Here is a 21,839-nt window from a genome sequence, read left to right as displayed (position 1 = left end):
ATTTAGTTAGCATGAAAATACTTAAAACTATTCTTCATCTTATTTCTTGATTCCCTAGAAGTAATATAGATCTTATTTTGACTTTTAGGATCACCTTAAACAAAGAAGGATAGCAGTGTGGCTTTAGAGAGACCAGGGTTTAAAATTAGTGATAGCTCTGTGATTTGACATTTCAATCTTTATAAGCTTTGGCTTTCTCATCTGTAAGATTAGGGTATTAGTGGGAACAATCTCATTGGCTTTTGTGAAAAATAAATAAGATGGCACATGAAAAGTGTTTATCATGGTGTTTGGCACATAATAAATACTGGCACCTCTCTCTTTGGAAAGGATTTCAAACAGAGCTGGGTTTGAATCTTTCTTCTAATCCTTTTTTTTTTTAACTTTGGACAAGTGAATTCTTTGAACTTCATTAATGATAGCAATGCTTGGGGTTTTAGTGAGAATCAGACATAATTTTTTTAAAATATGGACTTTTTTAAAAAAAAATAGTAGTTTTAGGTTTACAGCAAAAGTGAGTAGACAACATCATTTTTAAAAACGTCCCCCAGCACAAGGTTTGGCCTGAGAGGCCACGGATGCTAAATTAGTCACAGTCGTTACCGTCATTATAAAACAAAAGGACAGAAAAAATTCCTGGCTTCAGCATATATTTTATGTAAGTGTTCAAGTTCTCGGTGAGAACTTTATTCTATGACAAACCCCATCATTTATATTAGAGATGTTCATAAAAATAGAGTTTTAATCTGAGTGTTGTACAGTTCATAGGAATTAGATCCATCAAACGCCTCTTGAATTTGAAATAGCCTCCTAAGGAAAAGAATTGTTAAATTGCTTTACCAATCTGATTCCTTTTCTTGCTAGAGAGAGAATGTCAGCAAGCATGTCATGCAAATGATGGTAATGATAGAATCTCCACCAAATCTAGTTCTACAAGTTCTCTTAAGGTCTTGAATTGAAGTGGATTGAAAGCCTTGTTGGCTGAGTATAGAGCATTCTGGGAGAATTTTACCTTTTTATGTAGTACATTTGTTATTATAATACCTGATGTTAAGAGCTTTGACAACTTATCTGAAGTTTTAAAGATATGTGTATTTGCCAGGTGCAGTGGCTCACACCTGTAATCCTGGCACTAACGCAAGGGAATCGCTTGAGGCCAGGAGTTCGAGACGGCCTGGGCAACTTAGGGGGACCTCATCTCTACAAAAAAATAAAAATATTAGCTGGGCGTGGTAGTGCCTGTCTATAGTCCCAGCTACTCTGGAAGCTAATGCGGGAGGATCACTTCAGCCCAGGAGTTTGAAGCTGCAGTGAGCTGATTGCCCCACTGAACTCCAGCTTGGGTGACAGAGCCAGACCCTGTCTCTTTAAAAAAAAAAAAGGAAAAAGGGCCAGGTACAGTGGCTTACACCTGTAATCCCAGCACTTTGGGAGGCCAAGGCGGGCAGATCACCTGAGGTCAGGAGTTCGAGACCAGCCTGGCCAACATGGTGAAACCCTGTCTCTACCAAAAATACACAAATTAGCTGGGCGTGGTGGCGGGCACCTGTAATCCCAACTACTCGGGAGGCTGAGGCAGGAGAATTGCTTGAACCTGGGAGACAGAGTTTGCAGTGAGTCGAGATCGCGCCACCGCACTCCAGCCTGGGCGACAAGAGCGAAACTCCGTGACAAAAAAAGAAAAAGAAAAAGAAAAAGAATGTAAGATGTGTATGAGTTACACCGTATTTTGTCATATTCTCAAAAGCACAGGAGAATCCCTGGATCATTTCCCTCCCACTTTAGTTGGCTTCCCATTTGCAGTGGACTCGCTGACCCCTGGATTTGGTCAATCAGTATGTGGAAGTAGTAGAGTTAGAAGATAGAGGTTTGGAGAGTTTTTTAGTTTTTTGAGTTTTTTGCGAGGGTGAGATAGGAGTATAAGTCAGCATAGGATGTTCTTTACTTTTAAGTATTCAAACATGATAGTAGTCATTTATATTATTTGATGGCATTTGTTGGGAGGTATTTTGGTGATCTTTGAAGTTACACAGTTTCTTGGTTGACCATTGTGTAGCAAAATAACAAGCTCTTCTTGACACTTAGAGAGAGACCACAGTTTGAAAAGATGAGGAGATCCTGCCTTTCCAAGTTTGTGTGTCTGAGAAGGGCTCTGGTGGTATGGATGGAAGCCCAAAAGAAAATAAAGTATATACAAAGAGAAGAGGACAGAGAAGGAATTCCAAGAAGTGATTTTACTTAAAATGAAATGGGGGAAAGGACTGTACGTGCATAAATCATCTAGCAGAGTGCTTCTTCCTATGATAGCAAGGAGGAAAGTTTGCACATTTGCTTTCTGCCTACCTCTTGAGAATTCCCAAGAGCTCTGGTTGTTTTCTCTCCTATTTACTCTCTGAGTAATTCATTTCCACCCATGCATATTCTGATCCCCACCAGATCAATATTAATAGCTGTGACATGTACCTCTGTATTAATACTCCACTCTCACATTTTAGATTGCCTTTTGAAATGAACCTCCTCGATGTTTCCTCAGATACTTTACCCTCAACCTGTGTGAAACTAGACTCATCATCTTCAATTTGAGGTACTCAAGGGACACCCTCCTGAATTAAGTGACCTAGTTGGTCACTTAAGCCAGAAACCCAGAAATGGTCCTTCTTTCTTCACTCTTCCTCCCACATCAGAATGGTCACTGTATATTTCAGTAATATCTCCTGTGTTTAAAATTTTTATCTTCCTTTCCAGTCTTCCCTTCATTTGGCTCCTGGACTATTGCATTAGACTTCAGTCTGGTCTTCTTTGTTCCCTTACAAGCCACTCCCACGCTGTTTCCACGGTGTCTCATCTGAAATGTAAATGATGATAATCTGTAACTTGAAGTAGTTGAATGATTTCTTGTTGCCATATATCCATAAGCCCTGACCTTAACATGGTTTGTAAGGGCTACATAATAGAGTTCATATTTTCCTCTCTAGATCATCTGGCATCTCTCTCTCTCCACGCACTTCTGTCTGAACTGTGAAATTACTACTTCTTTCCTCAGCTCCCTTTCCTCCATTTTGCTAGAAGCTAAACACCTGCTCTGCCTCAACTTTTTCTGGATGACCTGGAAAATTCTTCCCCATCTTTTTTTTTTTTTTTTTTTTGATGGAGTTTCCCTCTTTTGCCCAGGCTGGAGTGAAGTGGCATGATCTTGGTTCACTGCAACCTCCGACTTCCAGGTTCAAGCGATTCTTCTGCCTCAGCCTCCCAAGTAGCTGGGATTATAGACGCCACCACGCCCAGCTAATTTTTGTATTTTTAGTAGAGACGGGGTTTCACCATGTTGGCCAGGCTGTTCTTGAACTCCTGAACTCAGTTGATCCACCCCACTCAGCCTCCCAAAGTGCTAGGATTACAGGCATAAGCCACCGTGCCCAGCCCCTCCTCATCTTTGAAGCCAACTCACATGTTACCTCCTGTTTGGTTCTTTTGTACTTTATACTTTTTTTGGTTGCTTGTTTGTTTTTTAATTGAACTTAGAAGTTACATTGCATTGTATTCTGTTTGTATTTGCTTACATGCCTTTCTTCTTATACCTCTTTACCTCTTAAGATAGGACTCGTAGCTTATTTTAGAGCACCTATGAACCTCATATAGTTGTTAGCAAAGAATAGGTATTTTAAAAATACGTTGAATCATGCAAAATTTTGTAACTCTTAAATATTTTTAAATGATTATAAGAACAAAGTAGAACTTGATAATGGCTATTATGAATTTCACTCAAATTAACCACTGTTCTTTAGAATAAAAAGGAAAAGACCCCAAGAACTAAACTTCGTATCTGAGAAAAGGATTTCCAGTAGATGGCATTATAAGACTATTTTTCTGTTTTTCGTACCATCCCTTTCACTGATAGAATTAAAATTTGTTTCTTTCTGATTGCTATGGTTTATGAAAATGATTACATCTATATAAAATCATCTTATGGACAGATTAAGCAGCCAGAAAAACTCAGTTAACGCATCTCTGGGACTTCTGGGTCTGTTATTTTCCCCAGCTAGCCAGCCAATTCTCTGCAGTAATCTCCCTCCCTTTTTCATTCTTTAATTCATTCAAAAATATATTTACGGAAAATCTATTATGTGTAGGCAGTAGGCAATTGTCTGATGATACACTGGTAAAGTAAGATAGATGTGGATTTATTTTATTCTGAGCCTTCCTTCATTTTCACATGCATCTTGAGTATTAGAACAGGTAATGAGAGGGGTATACTCCAGTGGCTAAGAGCTGGGGTCTAGAGGAAGACTTCCCAGTTCACCAAGCTACCTGTTCTCTTAGGCATGGTACCTGATGACTCTTCTGCCTTAGCTTCCTGCACTGTTCAGTGGACATGGTAGCCAAACCCATGTCATAGGGATGTTGTGATGGTTACATGAATGAATATTGTGAAGCATTTGGGACAGTGCCTGGCTCAAAAAATGTCAGCTATTATTATTTTTATTATCATTTGTTATTATTATATTTATTACCACAATTGCCTTTGCTCAAGAGCCAGATGGGCAGCATGATTGGGTGTTTTCAGTGACCTATGAATCCATAATTGATGAATTATCACCCTACTATCCCTGATCTGCCTAAGGAGCCAGAGATTCTAAAATATTTTAAAAACTTGAGAAACAGAAATGTTTATGGTTATGGTTTTATTAATTCTTTAGAGGTGATATTTGTGGTTTTAATGGGTTCTTGTCATGTTTGTGTTGCTGCTGCTAATACCGTTAATTAAGCACCACACTATGCAGGTTTCTTGGAGAGGCCGGGCCAGCTGGGTTCTTGTCATTAAAATCCAGCACTTGTGGTCAAGCTTCATATGCAGTGTTGTTAGCCGCTGAGATGAAGGTGAAGCCTTCTCATTTGGTTCATGGCCTTTTGGGTCAGGTAACAAATGCGTATAATATGAGCCTGCAGGGAGATATTGGGGAACTGAACCTCACTTCTTTTTATTGCAGATTCCACTGTGTAAAGTAATTAGATTCAACATAGACTACACGATTCATTTCATTGAAGAGATGATGCCGGAGGTAAGGGAAAAGATTGTGTAGTGGTTTGATGTAGTTTGCTCTTTTGCTTGTTCCACACTACTATTTTAAAGCATTGAACTTGGCCAGATCTGGCTTTTGCCAGGAATATCTCTAAAGTATCATATTCACTGTTGAAAGAGTCAGTGAAATGTAGCTCTAGTATCAAGGTTAAAATTCAGGCCAATTTTCAACTTGTTGACCTGTTTTTGAACCCCTTTCTCCTTGTGTTACATCGGCTGATATTAACTTTACATCTGTTTCTAGTTTCTTTTACGTAGGGTACAGATTTTGGTTACTGGCCATTGTCAGAGGGGAAATTGGAATAGTGAAACAATCTGATAGCTGTTGTAATAATATTATTCGTTATCTCCAATGACAAGATCAATGCTCGGTTCATTTTTCTTCCCATATATTTACATATTTTTCCTAATTGTTTTTCATTGCGGGTGCTCAGCAGCAGATTTATCTCAATATATGCAAGAGATTTAAAATTCCAAAGGAAGATTAATGTGAATCTCAGAATGATTCATAGTCTGATCTTGAATTTAGTGGTGTCAACAAATCATACTAAGAAATAACAACTAGACAGCAAACAAGCTTGTGCACTTAACATTGTATTGGAGTCAGGGTCAATTTCCGGAGCCCCTGGCTCTGCTTGCAAACCTTGTTTAATGGGACAGCTCTGTCATGGGCAGGGAGCGTGGAGGGGGAAATTGATGGGCATCACATGTGTGCCTAGTTGGCACCTGTTTCATTCTGAGCAAGTCTTGTTCATTGTACCTTCCTTTCAAAAAGAATTAAAGAAGAAGAACCACCCCTTCATTCTCCTGCTTTAGAAGGGACTTTTTTTTTTAACTTCCTTTTGGTTTTTAAGGTCATATGCCTTCATTTGCTATTACAAAAGTTTATGACTTCTGGCGTGGTCTCATGCAGGGTGATTTATGAACTCCGAGCAAAACAAGTAGGAGGAAGAATTATAAGTCTCACTTGCAAATATATCATCTGTTTAGCTTGTTTACAGGAGAAATTTTGGTGCAGAGTTGTATAGTTTTTCTTAGCCCTTTATTTGCATTCATTACTTATTTGAACTTTTTGGGTACACATGACCTCTGTTTTTTGGTAACTCCATGACAATTATTCTGGATGTGTGGGGCGGGGGTGGGGGACAAGCCTATCAGGTGCATATGTGTAATCTGAATTAAAAAAACATCCTCAGAAGATTCTGACACAGTTTATAATTGAATTAGAAAAATACATTAAGTGAGACTTTACTTTTTAAATTTCTTATTTTCTTTGTATACTGAGAAGGGCTAAGTTGACATTAAGGAATCCTAATGGCATTATTGTCTATTTCATTTCCATCTGAAACTAGTGATCAGTGGCCAAACTCTTCAGGAAACTATATGGTCTTAGTATAGTTTTAACACACACTTTTAAAGACACTTGACAAGAACAAGTTGAGCCTTCAGTTAATATATATTTTGCCAAGCTACAGTAATTTAATTTTGGTTTATTTTTCAGAATTTTTGTGTGAAAGGGCTTGAACTCTTTTCACTATTCCTATTCAGAGATATTTTGGAATTATATGACTGGAATCTTAAAGGTAAGTAATAGGATTTAAAGAAGAGAGTAATGTTTATAGAAGAACGTTATGGTATATGTGAAAACTCTTATAAAAGTTGTAGGGAGATAGTTGAAATTTCTCTTATTTTTTAAATACCCAGAGAAAAGTGTTATTCACAGGAATGCTCGTTATCATTTGACATGAATAAGTTTCTATGGATTTTACTTTATACAGTTTGACAGGGCTTATTATTAGCTGGTAGCAGCTTGAAGATTGTACCAGTTATTATCTGTAACTACCTTGATATATGTGTACCTGGGAAATTACCATTAGTTAATATTTTAAATCTAGTAAACTTTGCTGTAATAAATCTTCTAAGATGGAAGTTTATTTAAATGCAAAACTTTGGTTAGTCATTAAAACGCACACACACACATGCACACACGCAGACACTTAGAGTGAACCAGATAGATTCAAAGACTTGATGCTTGGTTCTTGGATAGTAGCTTACTCTTTTGGAATTATCCGTATTCTAACAAACAGCTACTTATTTATTGATGAATGGCTTTTCAAACTGATAGCATTTCTCAACATTTTTTTAGTGTAGTGATTAAAATGGGAAAGAATGAACACATAGTCACATTATATCATGCAATAATTCAATGATAATAAGTCTTGATAGTTTTGAATTTTAAAAATAATTTTACTGTATATATTTGCTACTTGGGGCTTTCATCCTCTTCTTGCCTTCCTGTAGTCTCCTCATTGCAGTCTTCCTTGGGTGCTTGTGGCAGTTACCAATGATTGATTTAGCCACTGAGGAGGAGTGGCAGGAGGTGGTGGTATTTTTTATGCCTCTACTTCTGGTGGTAGTTTTTGTGGTTGTCATAAATCTTAGAAATTAAGTTGCGTGCTTGTTTTTTAAGACTGAGTTTTCTTTTTTTTTTTTTCTCATTTGTTTGCTTCAGGTCCTTTGTTTGAAGACAGTCCTCCCTGCTGCCCAAGATTTCATTTCATGCCACGTTTTGTAAGATTTCTTCCAGGTAAATCTTCTGGCTTGTCAGTGACCTGGTGAGATAGTGCATCTGAAAATAAGCTTGCTGTTTTCCTTTCAATCTTCAGGGACAACTTTCCCACCTTTGATACTGTTAATTATCTACTTCTCAGGTTAGGCATGGAAATGTAAAATTATACATGTGGATTTATATCCCTGCATAAATCATGGTAGTCCAAATTAGATGAACAATGGAAGAACAGATTTATAAATTTTAGAAATCTACTTGACAAAATATCATGCAGGTGTGTTAACATGGAAAAATGATTGTGGCTTAAAAATGCATATGGCTAATTGGAAAACAATAAAAAAATTTTAAATTCAATATGATTATAACTATGCTGAAAAAATTACTATAATAATGGTTACATTAAGGTAGTAGGATTATAGTGATTTTTTTCCTATCTTTTGACATGTGCTTGAATTCATTTTACAGTGAAAAAAAGGTATAAAATAATTTTGTCTCCCAATAAAATACATAAGGAAATATATGACAGTTTTTTAAAGCAATATTTTAACTGTTTTCAAATTTTTTTTTTTTTTTTTTTTTGAGATGGAGTCTCGCTGTGTCGCCCAGGCTGGAGTGCAGTGGCGCAATCTCCGCTCACTGCAAGCTCTGCCTCCCGGGTTCACGCCCTTCTCCTGCCTCAGCCTCTCCAATTAGCTGGGACTACAGGCGCCTGCCACCATGCCCGGCTAATTTTTTTGTATTTTTTAGTAGAGACGGGGTTTCACCGTGGTCTCGATCTCCTGACCTCGTGATCCGCCTGCCTCTGCCTCCCAAAGTGCTGGGATTACAAGCGTGAGCCACCGCACCCGGCCTTCTAATTTTTTTTAAAGAATCCAACTGTAATATTTGGCATTATATTTAGTGTTTTTAAAAATGCTTGGAGTGAGTTTAGTGACGTGTACCTATAGTCTGAGCTATTTGGGAGGCTGAGAAGGAAGGATTGCTTGAGCCCAGTGGGGGTTTGAGACCAGCTTGAGCAACATGGCAAGGCCCTATCTCTAAAAATTAAAAAAAGTATTTTTAATGAAATCTTTTGGTTGCCTTTTTGTTTGCAAAATCTTTCTCCTTGAGGCTTCTGGCACCCTATTCCCACTCCTTCTTTATTTATTTCCTAGTCAATTACCTGCTTTATCAAGTGCTGTGAAACCTGGCTTACAGTTTCCTCTCTCCACAAGGTTCTGTTACCAGCCTGGTGAACTTCACTTACCATTCTACCCTGAGCTATATAATTATTTGACTTTTTCTACTGTAACGATTGTCACCACTCAGCCGCTTAATCTTAAGATAAAACCTTGGACCATGCCACCAACCTACATTAATTTCTCCCTAGAATTTGACTCCAGTATCGCACTTTCTGGTGACATCCTTCAGTCTAGCCTCTCATGTCCCTATTGCCTTTGCTTCTACTTGGATCTTCCCTCTTCTCCTTATGTACGGCTACTTTCCTTTGCCTTCCCCACCAGGTCCTGTGCTCTGACATTTACCCTGTCAGTTCTAGCTGTCTCCGCTGCTTGTATGGCCACCATCTCCGAGTTAATGTCGTCAATCCAATTGCTTGCCTTTTCTTCTATATGTGGGCCGCTCAGTAATACTGGAGAGTAAAACATAGCTGCTGCTGTAAATCTGTGGTCTATAATCTTGGTTGGGGAGCTTTTCTTCGTGTAACCTTTCCACCCAATATCAGCAGTTAAAGAATTTCAGTGCTGTGTTCGTGCTGTCCTCCTTATGCCTCCTGTCTCCCCACGGGCAGGAGCCCCTGTCTCCCTTGGGCAGGAGCCCTTGTCTCCCTCATGCCTGAGAGCCCTGCAGTGAGCCTGTCGGAGTCGGGCTTCCTCCAGTGCCCTTGTCCATTCACAGCCAAGTTTTGCTTCAGTGCCAGACCCTCTCTAACTGTCCCTAACCCACTGCAGCTGCTGACGCCAGAGGCAGCCTCCTACAGACCAAGTGCAGAGGACGTGCGTCAGTGTTAGTCTCTTCCCTGCACTGGTGCCTGGGCGCTCCTTACTTTCCTCCTGTCTCTTTGACTCCCCTTGTGTGGCTTTAGTTTCTTGTCTACTCTGTCTGGTTTAGATTTTTCTCAAGATTTTTTCCTGATACTCTTTCCTCAGTCCAGACAGTCAAAATGGCTTAGTTTATTTTAGGTTAGCATTACTCAGATTTTTACTATTACTGTTCATGTTTATTTTGTTTAGAAATGCATTCAAAGGCTTTTCTCCTTTTTATGTCTGGTTTTGTTTTATTGAGATGCCCTTTCTTCTCTTCCGGTGAATGAATCTTTTGATTTTAGAATGGAGCTTCAGCAGTAAACATATTAGAAAATGGTGTTAGAGTGAATTTGCTGAAAAGCCTTTTCCTTTCTATATCTACTTTCCTCTAGGCATTTTATGACCAAACAGATGTCTGAGAGAAAGTGGGCAGTTTTAAAATCACCTTAAAGAAAAATCTGATGTTGGATATTTACTTTGTGAGATTTCAACTCTCACATAACTATGTGGGGATAACATTTAGGTTGTCGTAAAGAAAAAGGTCTACTGATTTGTTTTTAAACAGGGTTTACCTTTTCATTAGACTTCCCTTTGAAAATATACATACTAAGAAGACCCCGAAGGATACAGAAAAATACCTAATGTATAAAATGCATTTTGGTATTAGATAGGAAATTATGGTTGATTTGTTATTCATAATGTGACCTTGTTAAAGATCTTTTAGAAAATGGTGAATTTAAAAAAACAAATTTTGATATGTATTTTCATTTTTTCTGTGCATAAGGGTTTTTTTACGTAGTTGTCATCTACTAGTATATGATTTGCATCTATTTTTTAATAATTCATTGAGCAGATGGATATTTTTAAAGATCGTGATATATAGTGCCAAATTTCTTGTCAAAAGAATAACATCAGTTTGTGCTGCCGTGAACTATGCATTATTATTCATTTTTAGCAGAAGATGGCTTTCCCATCTTCCTTCTCTCCTTTCTTTCTTCCTTTTAAAAAATTTCAGTGGTGAGTTCCATGAGGCTGAAGAGTAAACGTTTGTCTGTCTTGTTGTATCACTAGTGCTAACATACTTCATGGCACCTGGCAGGGACTCAGTAAATACTTGTTTACTGATTTTATTTAATTGGTCATAATAATGCCTTATCTAAATGTTCATGTTTTTGGTTACTAGTGAGTGTTCTTTTCCAATAGTCTTTGGTATCTTCTCTCATTTTTATAAAGTAAACTTTTGATTGAACTATAACATAAATACTGGAAAGTGCATGGATCATGAATATAGGACCTTAGTGAGTTTTTACAAAGTGAATATGACCATCCACCCAGCACCCAGATCAAGATTAGTAGCTTCCAAGAACCCCCTTAGGACCCCTTTCCAGTCGCTGCCGAGACCCTCAAGGGTAACCGCTATTCTGACTTGAAACACCATGTATTAGTTTTACCTGTTTTTGAACTATGAAAACTAGAATTGTATATTCTTTTTTGCTTCTGTCTTTTGTTTAATGTATTTCAGAATCATATCCTGTTGCACTTAACTGTAGTTGGCTCATTCTCACTACTATATAGTATTATATGGGACGACTAAATTAAAATAAACCTATCTATGATTAATGGACATTTGAGTATTTTCAGTATATATATATATATAAAAATGACATTTATATTCATGTTTTATATTCACTACATATATACATATATTCACTATATATCTGTATCTGTATATTTGAATAGCATATGTACGTTCACCAAAGACCTGTACATGTCATTTAGTGAGCATATATATATGTATTTCTGTTACATATATACCACACCAAGTGGAATTCTGGGTGTGTGTATATTAAGCTTTGTAGACACTTTCAGTTCTCCAAAGTGACTGTACTGTTTTACCTTCTCATTAACAGTGTATGAAAATTCAAGTCATTTCACATTCTCACCACTTGGCATTTATTTTTTCTTTGTCAGTTTAGCCATTCTGATGTGTGTTCAGAAGTATCACATTGTGATTTTAATTTGCATTCTCCTAATGACTAATAAAATGGAGCACCATTTCATATATTTATTAGGTACCTAGATAGTGGTTTTTTTAAAGTGCTCATTCAAGTCTTTTGCCCGTTTTTCTATTGGGCAATGTCAGCTTTTTTCTCATTGATTTTTTTTTTAAGGTTTTTAGAAATATATACTGTATATGAGTTCTTTGACAGATATATATATATATATATATATATGGCTATATATATATATATATATATATATATATATATAGCCAATGCCTTCTCTGTAGATTGCTTTTTGATCTTCTTGATTTTTGTTGAATAGAAATTCTTAATTTTTATGTAGTCCAATTTATAGATATATATTCCTTTATGATTAGAGCTTTTTGTATCATATTTATAAAATTTTCGCCTACCCTAAAGTCAAGATACTCACTTATATTTTCTTCACTTTTAGAGCTGTAATTAGTCTTGAATTTGTTTTCACAATTGGTATGAGATATGGGTCAAAACTCAGTATTTTCAATGTGGGTATCCAATTGACCCAGCACCATTTATTGAAAAGAACAATTTCTTTCTTTAGAAAATTGAAGTGTTGCTTTTGCTTTTCATTGAGTTGACTCTGTGTGTATGTGTGTATGTGTGTATGTGTGTGTATACAAACAATACAAAAGTATGTAAAGTAAAAACAGTGAGCACTTCCTTCTGAACATGTGAAAATGGGTAAATGCTGTAAATGGCTTGATTTATATTGCTTTAACCGCTGTAAAGAGAATTATGCTTTTTTTCTTCAAGTGGAATAACACTAAATATGTTACACAACTTCCTTTTTTTTTTTAACTCAGATACTTCAGGCATTCTCTGTACTGTAAATGCTTTGCTTCATTCTTTGATGCATACTTAGCATTTTATAGTATGGATGGACATTAATTTGTTTATAATTCTTATGGTGACAAATATTTTGGAGTTCTCCATTTTTTTCTCCATTTTATATAAATGCTTCAGAAATAGTCTGTGTCTATCCTGTTGCATTTGTTTGTTTCTGTAAGGTAGAGTTCTAGTAATGAAATTATGTGTTAAGGTAGTATGCACATTTTAAATTCAGAATGATGTTGGCCAAGTTTTCTCTAGAAAGGACATACCAATTTGTAGTTCTGACCAACAGTACTCTTTATGACCAACAGAAAGTACTCTTTTTCTATACACCTGCCAATACTGGATGTTACTAGCCTTTTTTTTGTGACAGAGTCTGACTCTTCTCACCCAGGGTGGAGTGCAGTGGTGCCATCTCAGCTCACTGCAACCTCTGCCTCCCAGGTTCAAGCGATTCTCTTGCCTCAGCCTCCCAAGTTGCTGAGATTACAGGGACCTGCCACTATGCCTGGCTAATTTTTGTATTTTTAGTAGAGACAGGGTTTTGCCATGTTAGTCAGGCTGGTCTTGAACTCCTGACCTCAGGTGATCCACCCACCTCGGCCTCCCAAAGTGCTGGGATTAAAGGTGTGAGCCATCACACCTGGCCAGGATGTTACTAGTCTTTTACAGTTTAGTCCAAGCTTATCCAACCCGCAGCCCATGGGCCACATACGGCCCAGGACGGCTTTGAATGTGACCCATCACAAATTCGTAAACTTTCTTAAAACATTTTGAGTTTTTTTGGATTTTTCTTTTTAATCTCATCAGCTGTCGTTAGTGTTAGTGTATTTTATGTGTGGCCCAAGACAGTTCTTCCATTGTAGCCCAGGGAAGCTGAAAGATTGGACATTCCTGGTTTAGTCCATCTGATAAGCAAAAAGTCTGATGTTACTATTTGCATGTTTCTTGAACTTCTTTGAGAATGAGTAGCTTTCCACATTTTTCAGGTATTTTATGGTCTTCTCATTCTTACTTGCTTTTTATTTATGTCAGTTTATTATAATATCTAACTGAAAATTCAAGTTTTATAAGTCATCATCATATTTCTCTAATTCTTCAGTTTATCCCTTTTGAAGATAGCTGTCCCAGTTGCTTTATACAACTTTACCCAAAAGTAAGCTTGATAGTTTAAACCAAGGATTATTCAATGCTGACCAGTTTACCAGAAACCAAATCATAGAGCAATCAGTTTATTGAGATTTAAAATTTTTTCTCAAATTTTTGTTTCTTTCCTATCCCACTCTCTACCTTTGGTCGCAAAATAGTTGATATGAACTAGACTGAGTATAAGGTTTTATTCTGAGTGTAACTGGGGCAAAGGTAGGTCGTAATTCAAGATAGTGAGATCACACTTAGGGGAAAGCCTACTCATTGCTTATATTACCACCCTAGTAAAGCATTGCAAATCCTGAATCAGTTTTGCAAATTGACTGTCTAGAAAATTGATGCTTTGAAATTGCCCCATCTGGAGTAGTAGTTCTCAGGTGTGGCTGGCAGGGGGCCAGGAGGTGGGAGAGTATTGCAAAATTTCCAGGAGGCAAGTGTAAAACCATCTATTAGTACCACATCTATTTTTGCAAACCATCTATTAGTACCACAACTTAACATACATTTGGAAAATTTAGAAAAGACTTGTTAATACATATTTTAGAAAATAAGATTATTAGGATGTCTCAGCAGGAATATCCAGAAGACACAGAAACGCGGTCATACAGTTACTGTCAGTGTAGAGAAAGGGGATAATATTTTTGTATTTCTTAAAGTTGAGTACTAACAGTTGAGAAATACTCTTATAAGCAGCCATATTCTTAATACAGATTCCCTAACAAATTACCCCCCACCCCAAATAACCATGTAAATAATCAAGCAATATAAACTGAGAGAATTGGGTCTCTAAGAAACAGTTTATAAAGTCTATCAGTTCATTAATGACTGTCCAGATTCATTCCCTGAAACACAAACTCCAGTTCTTCCCGAATAATGAGCTGTTGTCACGGTTCCAGTCCCAGAGTTGGCGGAATTCCTGCTAACCTTAGCTTACCCGCTCTCATTTCTCATTTATATCATGTCCTATTTATTTCAGCCAACAAGATAAAAATTACTTCCTAGCCCTCAGTGACATGGCTCCATAAATCCCCAACATAAACAAGTGGCAAGGCAGACAAACCAAAAGAGCCAATTCATTAACATTAGTGAATTCATGGCAGCCTGAGTGCAAGTGGCCAAGTTATTAGTCTGCTTTAGAAAGTCATTCCACAAATGTTTATGGAGTGTCTTTTTGCCAGGCTGGGTGTGAGAGATATAGCCCGTGCCCTGTGGCTCTGGCAGGAGTCTCTAATTTATGGATCTCCTCTTGCCTTTCCATGGAAATTGAACCCCAAAACCAGACAGGGAGCAGAGTCTCAATCCCCCTTCCTTGAGATACCTTTCACTTCAGGTTATCTGCCCTGAGTTTCTACTTTGTTACAGTGGTAAATAAAATCTTATTAAGGTTTAGTTGCCATTTAAAATATTTAGCAGATTTCAACATGGATTTGTGGTTTCTCCTTCAGTGTTGTTAACTTTGCACCTGATGTGTGTATATGTATATTTTTAATTATGTCTAGTTTCTGTGCTGCTATGTGACTTGTTTCTGCCTCATCATTAGCATTGTACCTGAATAAGAAGGTGGATAACTGGCATTCTTATAAGCACCTTGTGATCTTCTTTCTTTCTTTCTTTCTTTTTTTGATATAGAGTCTCACCCCATCACCCAGGCTGGAGTGCAGTGGCACAGTCTCGGCTTATAGCAACCCCTGCCTCCCAGGTTCAAGCGATTCTCCTGCCTCAGCCTCCTGAGTAGCTGGGATTACAGGAGTCTGCCACCATGACTGGCTGATTTTTTATTTTTAGTAGAGACAGGGTTTTGCCATGTTGGCCAGGCTGGTCTCGAACTCCTGACCTCAGGTGATCCACCCACCTTGGCCTCCCAAAGTGCTGGGATTACAGGCGTGAGCTACCCCACCCAGCCATTGGCCTTATTTCTTAATCTAGTTATGCCTTTCCTAAATTGGACAGTATCTATACTAATCATTTTCTACAGAAATGAAGCCTTTAAGGGAGTCTTGGTTTGTAGTCTTAAGTGTTCCTCTCTCCCACTAGCTCTTTTAAAAGTCTTTTCACATTAAATTCGCTGTCCCCAGTCCATTTTCCTTTTATCTGAAGTGCCATGGAGTCAGGCAGCTGTAAATGTATGTGTGGAGATTCTAGTGCTGTTTTATATATCTGGACCTGTGTATATTTACTCCCTCCGTCATCCTCCTCTCCCCCCATGAAAATATGAATCTTTTTTCTAATTCTTACACAAAGCAACATTCTGCTCCTTCTTACGGTATTTTACACCCCTATTGTGTCCTTAAAGTCCCTGGTACTCTTAAGTAATCTCACCAAGTATAGGCATTATAAGCCAAAAATTATTTTCTTCTTTCCTTAGTTCCTAGTGAACCTAGTTGGTGTGGCAGTTCTTTCCAAGGTTCGCTAGGTTTCCTTTATTCCTGCTGTTCTGTGTGTGTGCACATGAAGTGTATAGGCAACGTATTCTGGCATTAGAATTTTCTCATCCACCTGTTCACCTCAGTCCCCTTAGAAGATTAGTGATTCTCATGGACTCAGACTGAGAGACAGGTATTGTGGGTTTGCTGGGCTCCTTAGCAAAGAGAGGAACATTACTGATGGAGGAACACACGTTACAAGCAGGTGGATTGGAATATGTTTTTATTATTTTATTTTATTTTTTGAGACAGGGTCTTACTTTGTTCTCCAGGTTGGAGTGAAGTGGCACAGTCACGGCTCACTGCAGCCTCAACCTTCAGGGCTCAGGTGATCCTCCCACCTCAGCCTCCTGAGCAGCTGGGACCACCAGCGTGTACCACCATGCCTGGCTAATTTTTGTATTTTTTGTAGAGAGGGGTTTTGCCATGTTGCCTAGGCTAGCCTTGAACTCCTGAGCTCAAGCAATCTGCTCACCTTGGCCCCTCAAAGTGCTGGGATTACAGGCATGAGCCACCATGCCCAGGTGGAAATGTGTTTTGAGACTGACTTGGAGAAATATGCCCTTAGCCATGTGTCTTCGTTTGAACTGTACTAACAAAAACATAGATTGGTGGCTTAGACAACAAACACTTATTTCTCACAGTCCTGGAGGCTGGTAGTCTGAGATCAGGGCGTCATCGTGGTTGGGTTGTTGATGAAGTTCCTCTTACTGTTTCACAGCCAGCCATCTTATATCCTCACCTGGTGGATAAAAGAGAGAGGAAGCAAGCTCTTTCGTGTTTCTTATAAGGGCACTAATCCCATTTATGAGGGCTCTACCTTCATGACCTTATTACCTCTGAAGGCCCCACCTCCTAATATCATCATACTGGGGGTTAAGATTTTAATATATGTCTGAGTGCTGTGGCTCACACCGTAATCCCAGCACTTTGGGAGGCTAAGGTGGGAGGGTCATTTGATCCCAGGAATTGGAGAACAGCCTAGGCAACATAATTAGACCCTGTCTCTACAAAAAAATTTAAAAAGTAGCCAGGCGTGGTGGCACAAGCCTGTAGTCCCAGCTACTTGGGATGCTGAGATGGGAGGATTGCCTGAGCCCAGGAGGTTGAGGCTGCGATGAGCTGTGATGGCATCACTGCACTCCAGCCTGGGTGACAGAGACCCTGAATCAAAAAGAAAAATGAAAAAAAAATGGATTTTAATATATGAAATTTGGGGGAACACAAACATTGAGTCCATAACACTATGGAAGTTAGCTTATTAATGATGACTTTTGCGTTTAAGGCAGTTGCTTTGTAATGAGGCATAAAAAAAGTTACTGCTATGAATTAGTAGACAGAACATATCTTAATGTGGGTTGATGTATTTTGTGACTTTGTCACTTCTTGGACAATTATTATTATTTTTTAGAAGCACAGTGTCTTTAGAACTTTGATTAAAAGAACTTTATTTTCTGAGTGTTATCTACAAAGATTCATTTAGGAACCATTGTGATCAATCATTATTAGCCTATGTGCTTCTTGAGCGCCTAGAGCTTGTGGCATTTTTTTCCCTGGTGATACTGACATGGGACCACTCACAGTGCATGGCACATATGGTGAAAAACATGCTCCCGTCTCAGAGTCAACTCCAGAGCTCTTAATGAGCTGTAAAGCTTTGTAAGATCTGACTTCCCTGCTGCCTCTCTCACATTCTTCTCACTTCACACCATCCACAGTGGCCTCTTTGCAGTTCCTGGGCACAACAGTTCCACTCCACCTTAGGGCATTTGCACTTTCTTCTCCTCTTCCAGACTGCTGCATGGTAGCCTCCCTTGCTCCTTTCAAGTTTTGCCTATGTGAAACCTCTTAGAAGATTCCATTCCTATCCATCCTTTTAGATACAACTCCAGTTCCTTGTCCTGTTTGATTCTTCTTTGTAGCGCTCATCTCAACCTGATCTTTTATGTAGCTCTTTTATATTGTCTCTACTGCAGTAGAAGCTTCAGGAAGGCAAGGCTTTGGCTGTTTCCATCATTGCTGTGTTCTTAGGGCCTAGAACAGTGGCTGTTACATAAAAGGCACTCAATAAATATTTGTTGAATAAATGAGTATTTGGATGAATGAGTGAATGCATGCCTGCATATATAGTGGCTGTTGAACAGCAATGTGGTCTAGTTCCAGAGTAACATCTCAGATGGAGGAACACAGCTCACACAGAAATGTTGATATTTTCTCTCTTTTCTCTCAGACATGCAGTCTTGTTTAAGTTCTTAGCCCACAGCAATTCACATTAAAATTGTTTAGTGCCCCAGACTCAAACTGGGTGCCACTAATTCCTCTGGCCAGGGAGGACACTCTCTTTTGTGCCATCCCATTGCTGCCATCTTGTGCTGTTGGTCACTTTCTTTCTCCCTGAAGTGTTTGGTCCTGTACTACTGTTCATAGCCTATCTCATGACCTGGGAGAGGGTAATGATTGTCCTCTTCAGGGCTCTTGTCCTTTGTTTGGTTGGGAGTAGGCAAAGAAAAGAGGTATAAAATGGTTGCCCATGTTGGTCCAGAAGTTAAGTCCAAAGAGAAGGCAGAAGCCTGTGGACCCCACATTAATGCTCAAATGAAGTGGATGTCTTTAGTTCATCAAGTACTAGATTAATTGGCTTTTTTCCAGTGTACTTGAATGATGCCCTTTGTTATTTTTATCCCCTGTACTTGGTGCTATATGCTTCTGTAGGCCTCAGAACACTCAGTATTTTTTCCATGTACTAACTCCATAATGATCTTCCATGATATTAGCACAGGCTCTTTAGCTCTGTTCATCATGGCAGGTGCAGCACATTAGCACCAAAAAATTAGACCATAATGCAACAACAGTGTATTGAAGACATCCATAAATATCTCACAAAAGCTTAGAATTTCCTTAAGACAGTAACATCACTTCTAAAGAGCTTTCATCTGTTACCTCAGAAAGAATGATAAAATATTTAAGACCTAACATGGTTCTGTATATTATAAACTATGGTTCGTTATGCTAGGTGGCTTTAAATTTATTTAGATAGGCACCTTTTTTATATTCATACCTCACGAATGGAGCCTTTTATCATTTATAATGTTGTTGTTGCCAATTTAGTAAATGAGATGGTTTATGAGCACTGTTCATCAATGAAACAAATGGCTTTCATATTATTTGGCACCTGGTTAAACAGTGTACATTTTACGTTACCTTTTTGTACGTGCTCTTTTTCCTCCATTGTCTTGTTTTTTCCTTATTCAGTTGTTGATTTGCTGTAAGTTGAGTAGCCTTATTTTTCCTCTTCTCTCCACTCCCACTCCCACCCAAGATGGAGGAAAGGAAGTGCTGTCCATGCACCAGATTCTCCTGTACTTGTTAAGGTGCAGCAAAGCCCTGGTGCCCGAGGAGGAGATTGCCAATATGCTTCAGTGGGAGGAGCTGGAGTGGCAGAAATATGCAGAAGAATGCAAAGGCATGATTGTTACCAACCCTGGGACGGTATGTTCTGGTGTCTGTATATTCAGAGGCTGGAGGACCTTCTTTTCCAGATCTGAATGATTCAAGAAAACAGTAACAGCACATTTTAAAAGTTTTAGGTACTCACTGCTCTTGTCCTTGGATAATTTTTCCTTTAAATATTTAGTAAATAAGAAAATATTACAATTTAGGCATATTTGGTAGTAAATTCACCTAATTTAGTAAATTTATTCTACCTGAAGATAGGTACATTTTTAAGGCTTTTGATGCATGTTGCAGATTTCTTTCCAGAAGGGCTGTAAAATTTGTACTCTGGGAGCATATGAGAGCAACCATATCTTCATGCTGGTTGTACTAAGGGAATTGGATGAGAGTTGGGGGGCGGGAAATGACTTAGTTCAGTTTTGTGTTTATTTTGATTTCCAAATGTTTATTATCCATTCATGTTTTCTTTTGATAATTGCCTATTAATATCCTTTGATCTTTTTTGTAGTATTCTTTTTTATTGATCCTCCACCATAATTATTATAAATATTTTCCATTTCTTTGGGTGCTACTTAAGTTTTTTGTTTTAAAATTAGCTTTTGATGTTCAATTTTAGAATTAAAAAATGCAAACATTAAAAGGAGATAATTAAAAGAAAACTAGTTCTTATATAAAGACATAACATTTTCTTTATATCAATTTTTTTCTTCTAAATTAGTGTTACTGTTTCATAAAATAGTTACATATTGGCATCTTACAAGGATAAAATTTTATAGAAATGAAGAATTAAAATATTTCCATGAAAATAAATGGAATAATCTACTTAACAAAGCTGTTGTTTTCTAAAAAGCTGCCAGTTGGTTAATAGCTTTGATTCATAAACTAAAAACTCTGGATCAACTTTTTGTAGCATGACAGTAACATCTGCACAAACAAAATGTTGCTATTTGCAAATAAAACATTCTGGCTAGTATGGATTCTTTTAAACAAATCCAGAAAGTAAAATTGTTTAATAAAAATATGTTTAAACATAAAACTTGTTTAAAACCAGAAAATCGTATAATTGTTACTGTTTTACTGTTAAGCCACATAATTATTGAGGTGACTTTAAAAGAAATATGTAAGTAATAACACTCTCAGGGTAAGACTGTGAATTCTATTTTTATTCTTAAAACAGTTGCATATATTGATATTCCCTTTGTCACTTTTCATGCTGAGTCAGAGGATGGGGTGATGGTGGTGGGCGATGTCCAGTTTCAGCTGGGTGGTTCCACTTGGAGAGTTCCATGTTCTGTGGTAGACATGGGGGGAGCACGTTCACCCTGGGCTTCCTTCCATGGTATAGTTATGTTTTCCTGAAATCTAGAATCAGCTGGAAAGTTAAAAAAAAAAACAAAAAAACTTAAGGATACCCTGGCTTAAGGATATACCTACCTTATATGCTCCAGGCAGTAAGGCCCAGTTTGCTGTAGTTAAAAAAAAAAAAAAATCCTCTAACAGTTTGATTTTCTCATTGCTTGTTTTTGAGCCAGTGGCATAGGTGAAGTTTATGATCACCATGATCATCATTCAGCTGATTTGTTGAGGGACTATTATATGAGCCAGGTGCTAGTGAAGGTATATGTTAGGTTGGTGCAAAAGTAGTTGCGGGTTCTGCCATACCGCAACTACTTTTGCACCAAACTAATGTATGATGCTTGCCCAGGTGATAACCCAAAGACCACCAACATATGAAAGGAGTCTTTGATGAATGGTTGAGCCAATGGGCCCATCAGGAAAGCCTCTCATTTTAGGAGAGATCACTGGGATAGGCTTGCCAGGGGTGCTTCCTAAACAGTAAGATCTCTGAGGAATTGAGAAATTGTAGAAATTATTGGCATGATTAACTGTGCATCCTTGAGATGCTGTAAAGCCAGTATTAACAACATGAAGTCAGACCTAGTCAGTATGAAAGATTTATATTGGAAGTTTCGGTGTCAGGCTTAAGAATGTGTTGAAGTTAGTTCTTTTATACTATTTATCTAAAGATATGCTTAAAGGAGGAAAAAAAATCTGAGAACTCAGTATTATGAAAACATCCTACTGAGAAATGTGCAAGTTACTCATATGACAAGGTAGACACCACACTACATTTCATCCTCTGTAGGACTTACTTCGAAAGATTGCAAAATGGCGAGAATATTGGGAAATTTATTAAATTTTTCAAGCCATTATGGTCACATTAAATACCTCATTGCTGCAGAACTTAAAAGAATTAATCTTCCAAGG

The 21,839-nt window shown here is 38.0% G+C and overlaps 1 protein-coding gene across 6 annotated transcripts in view; it reads left to right on the top strand.

The window, feature by feature from the left end:
* DROSHA (drosha ribonuclease III) overlaps nt 1–21,839 on the top strand; it is a 131,181-nt gene that overhangs the window by 41,224 nt on the left and 68,118 nt on the right. For all 6 annotated transcript variants that reach the window (XM_030813937.1, XM_030813941.1, XM_030813939.1 and 3 more), the window contains 4 exons: nt 4,989–5,060; nt 6,582–6,663; nt 7,593–7,667; nt 19,438–19,607. In XM_030813937.1, coding sequence (XP_030669797.1) covers nt 4,989–5,060; nt 6,582–6,663; nt 7,593–7,667; nt 19,438–19,607 — 399 coding nt within the window. The remainder of the gene's footprint in view (nt 1–4,988; nt 5,061–6,581; nt 6,664–7,592; nt 7,668–19,437; nt 19,608–21,839) is intronic.

This window comes from Nomascus leucogenys, chromosome 6, assembly GCF_006542625.1.
Source record: "Nomascus leucogenys isolate Asia chromosome 6, Asia_NLE_v1, whole genome shotgun sequence".
NCBI lineage: Eukaryota > Metazoa > Chordata > Mammalia > Primates > Hylobatidae > Nomascus > Nomascus leucogenys.
This window is presented reverse-complemented; position numbering and strand designations above follow the sequence as displayed.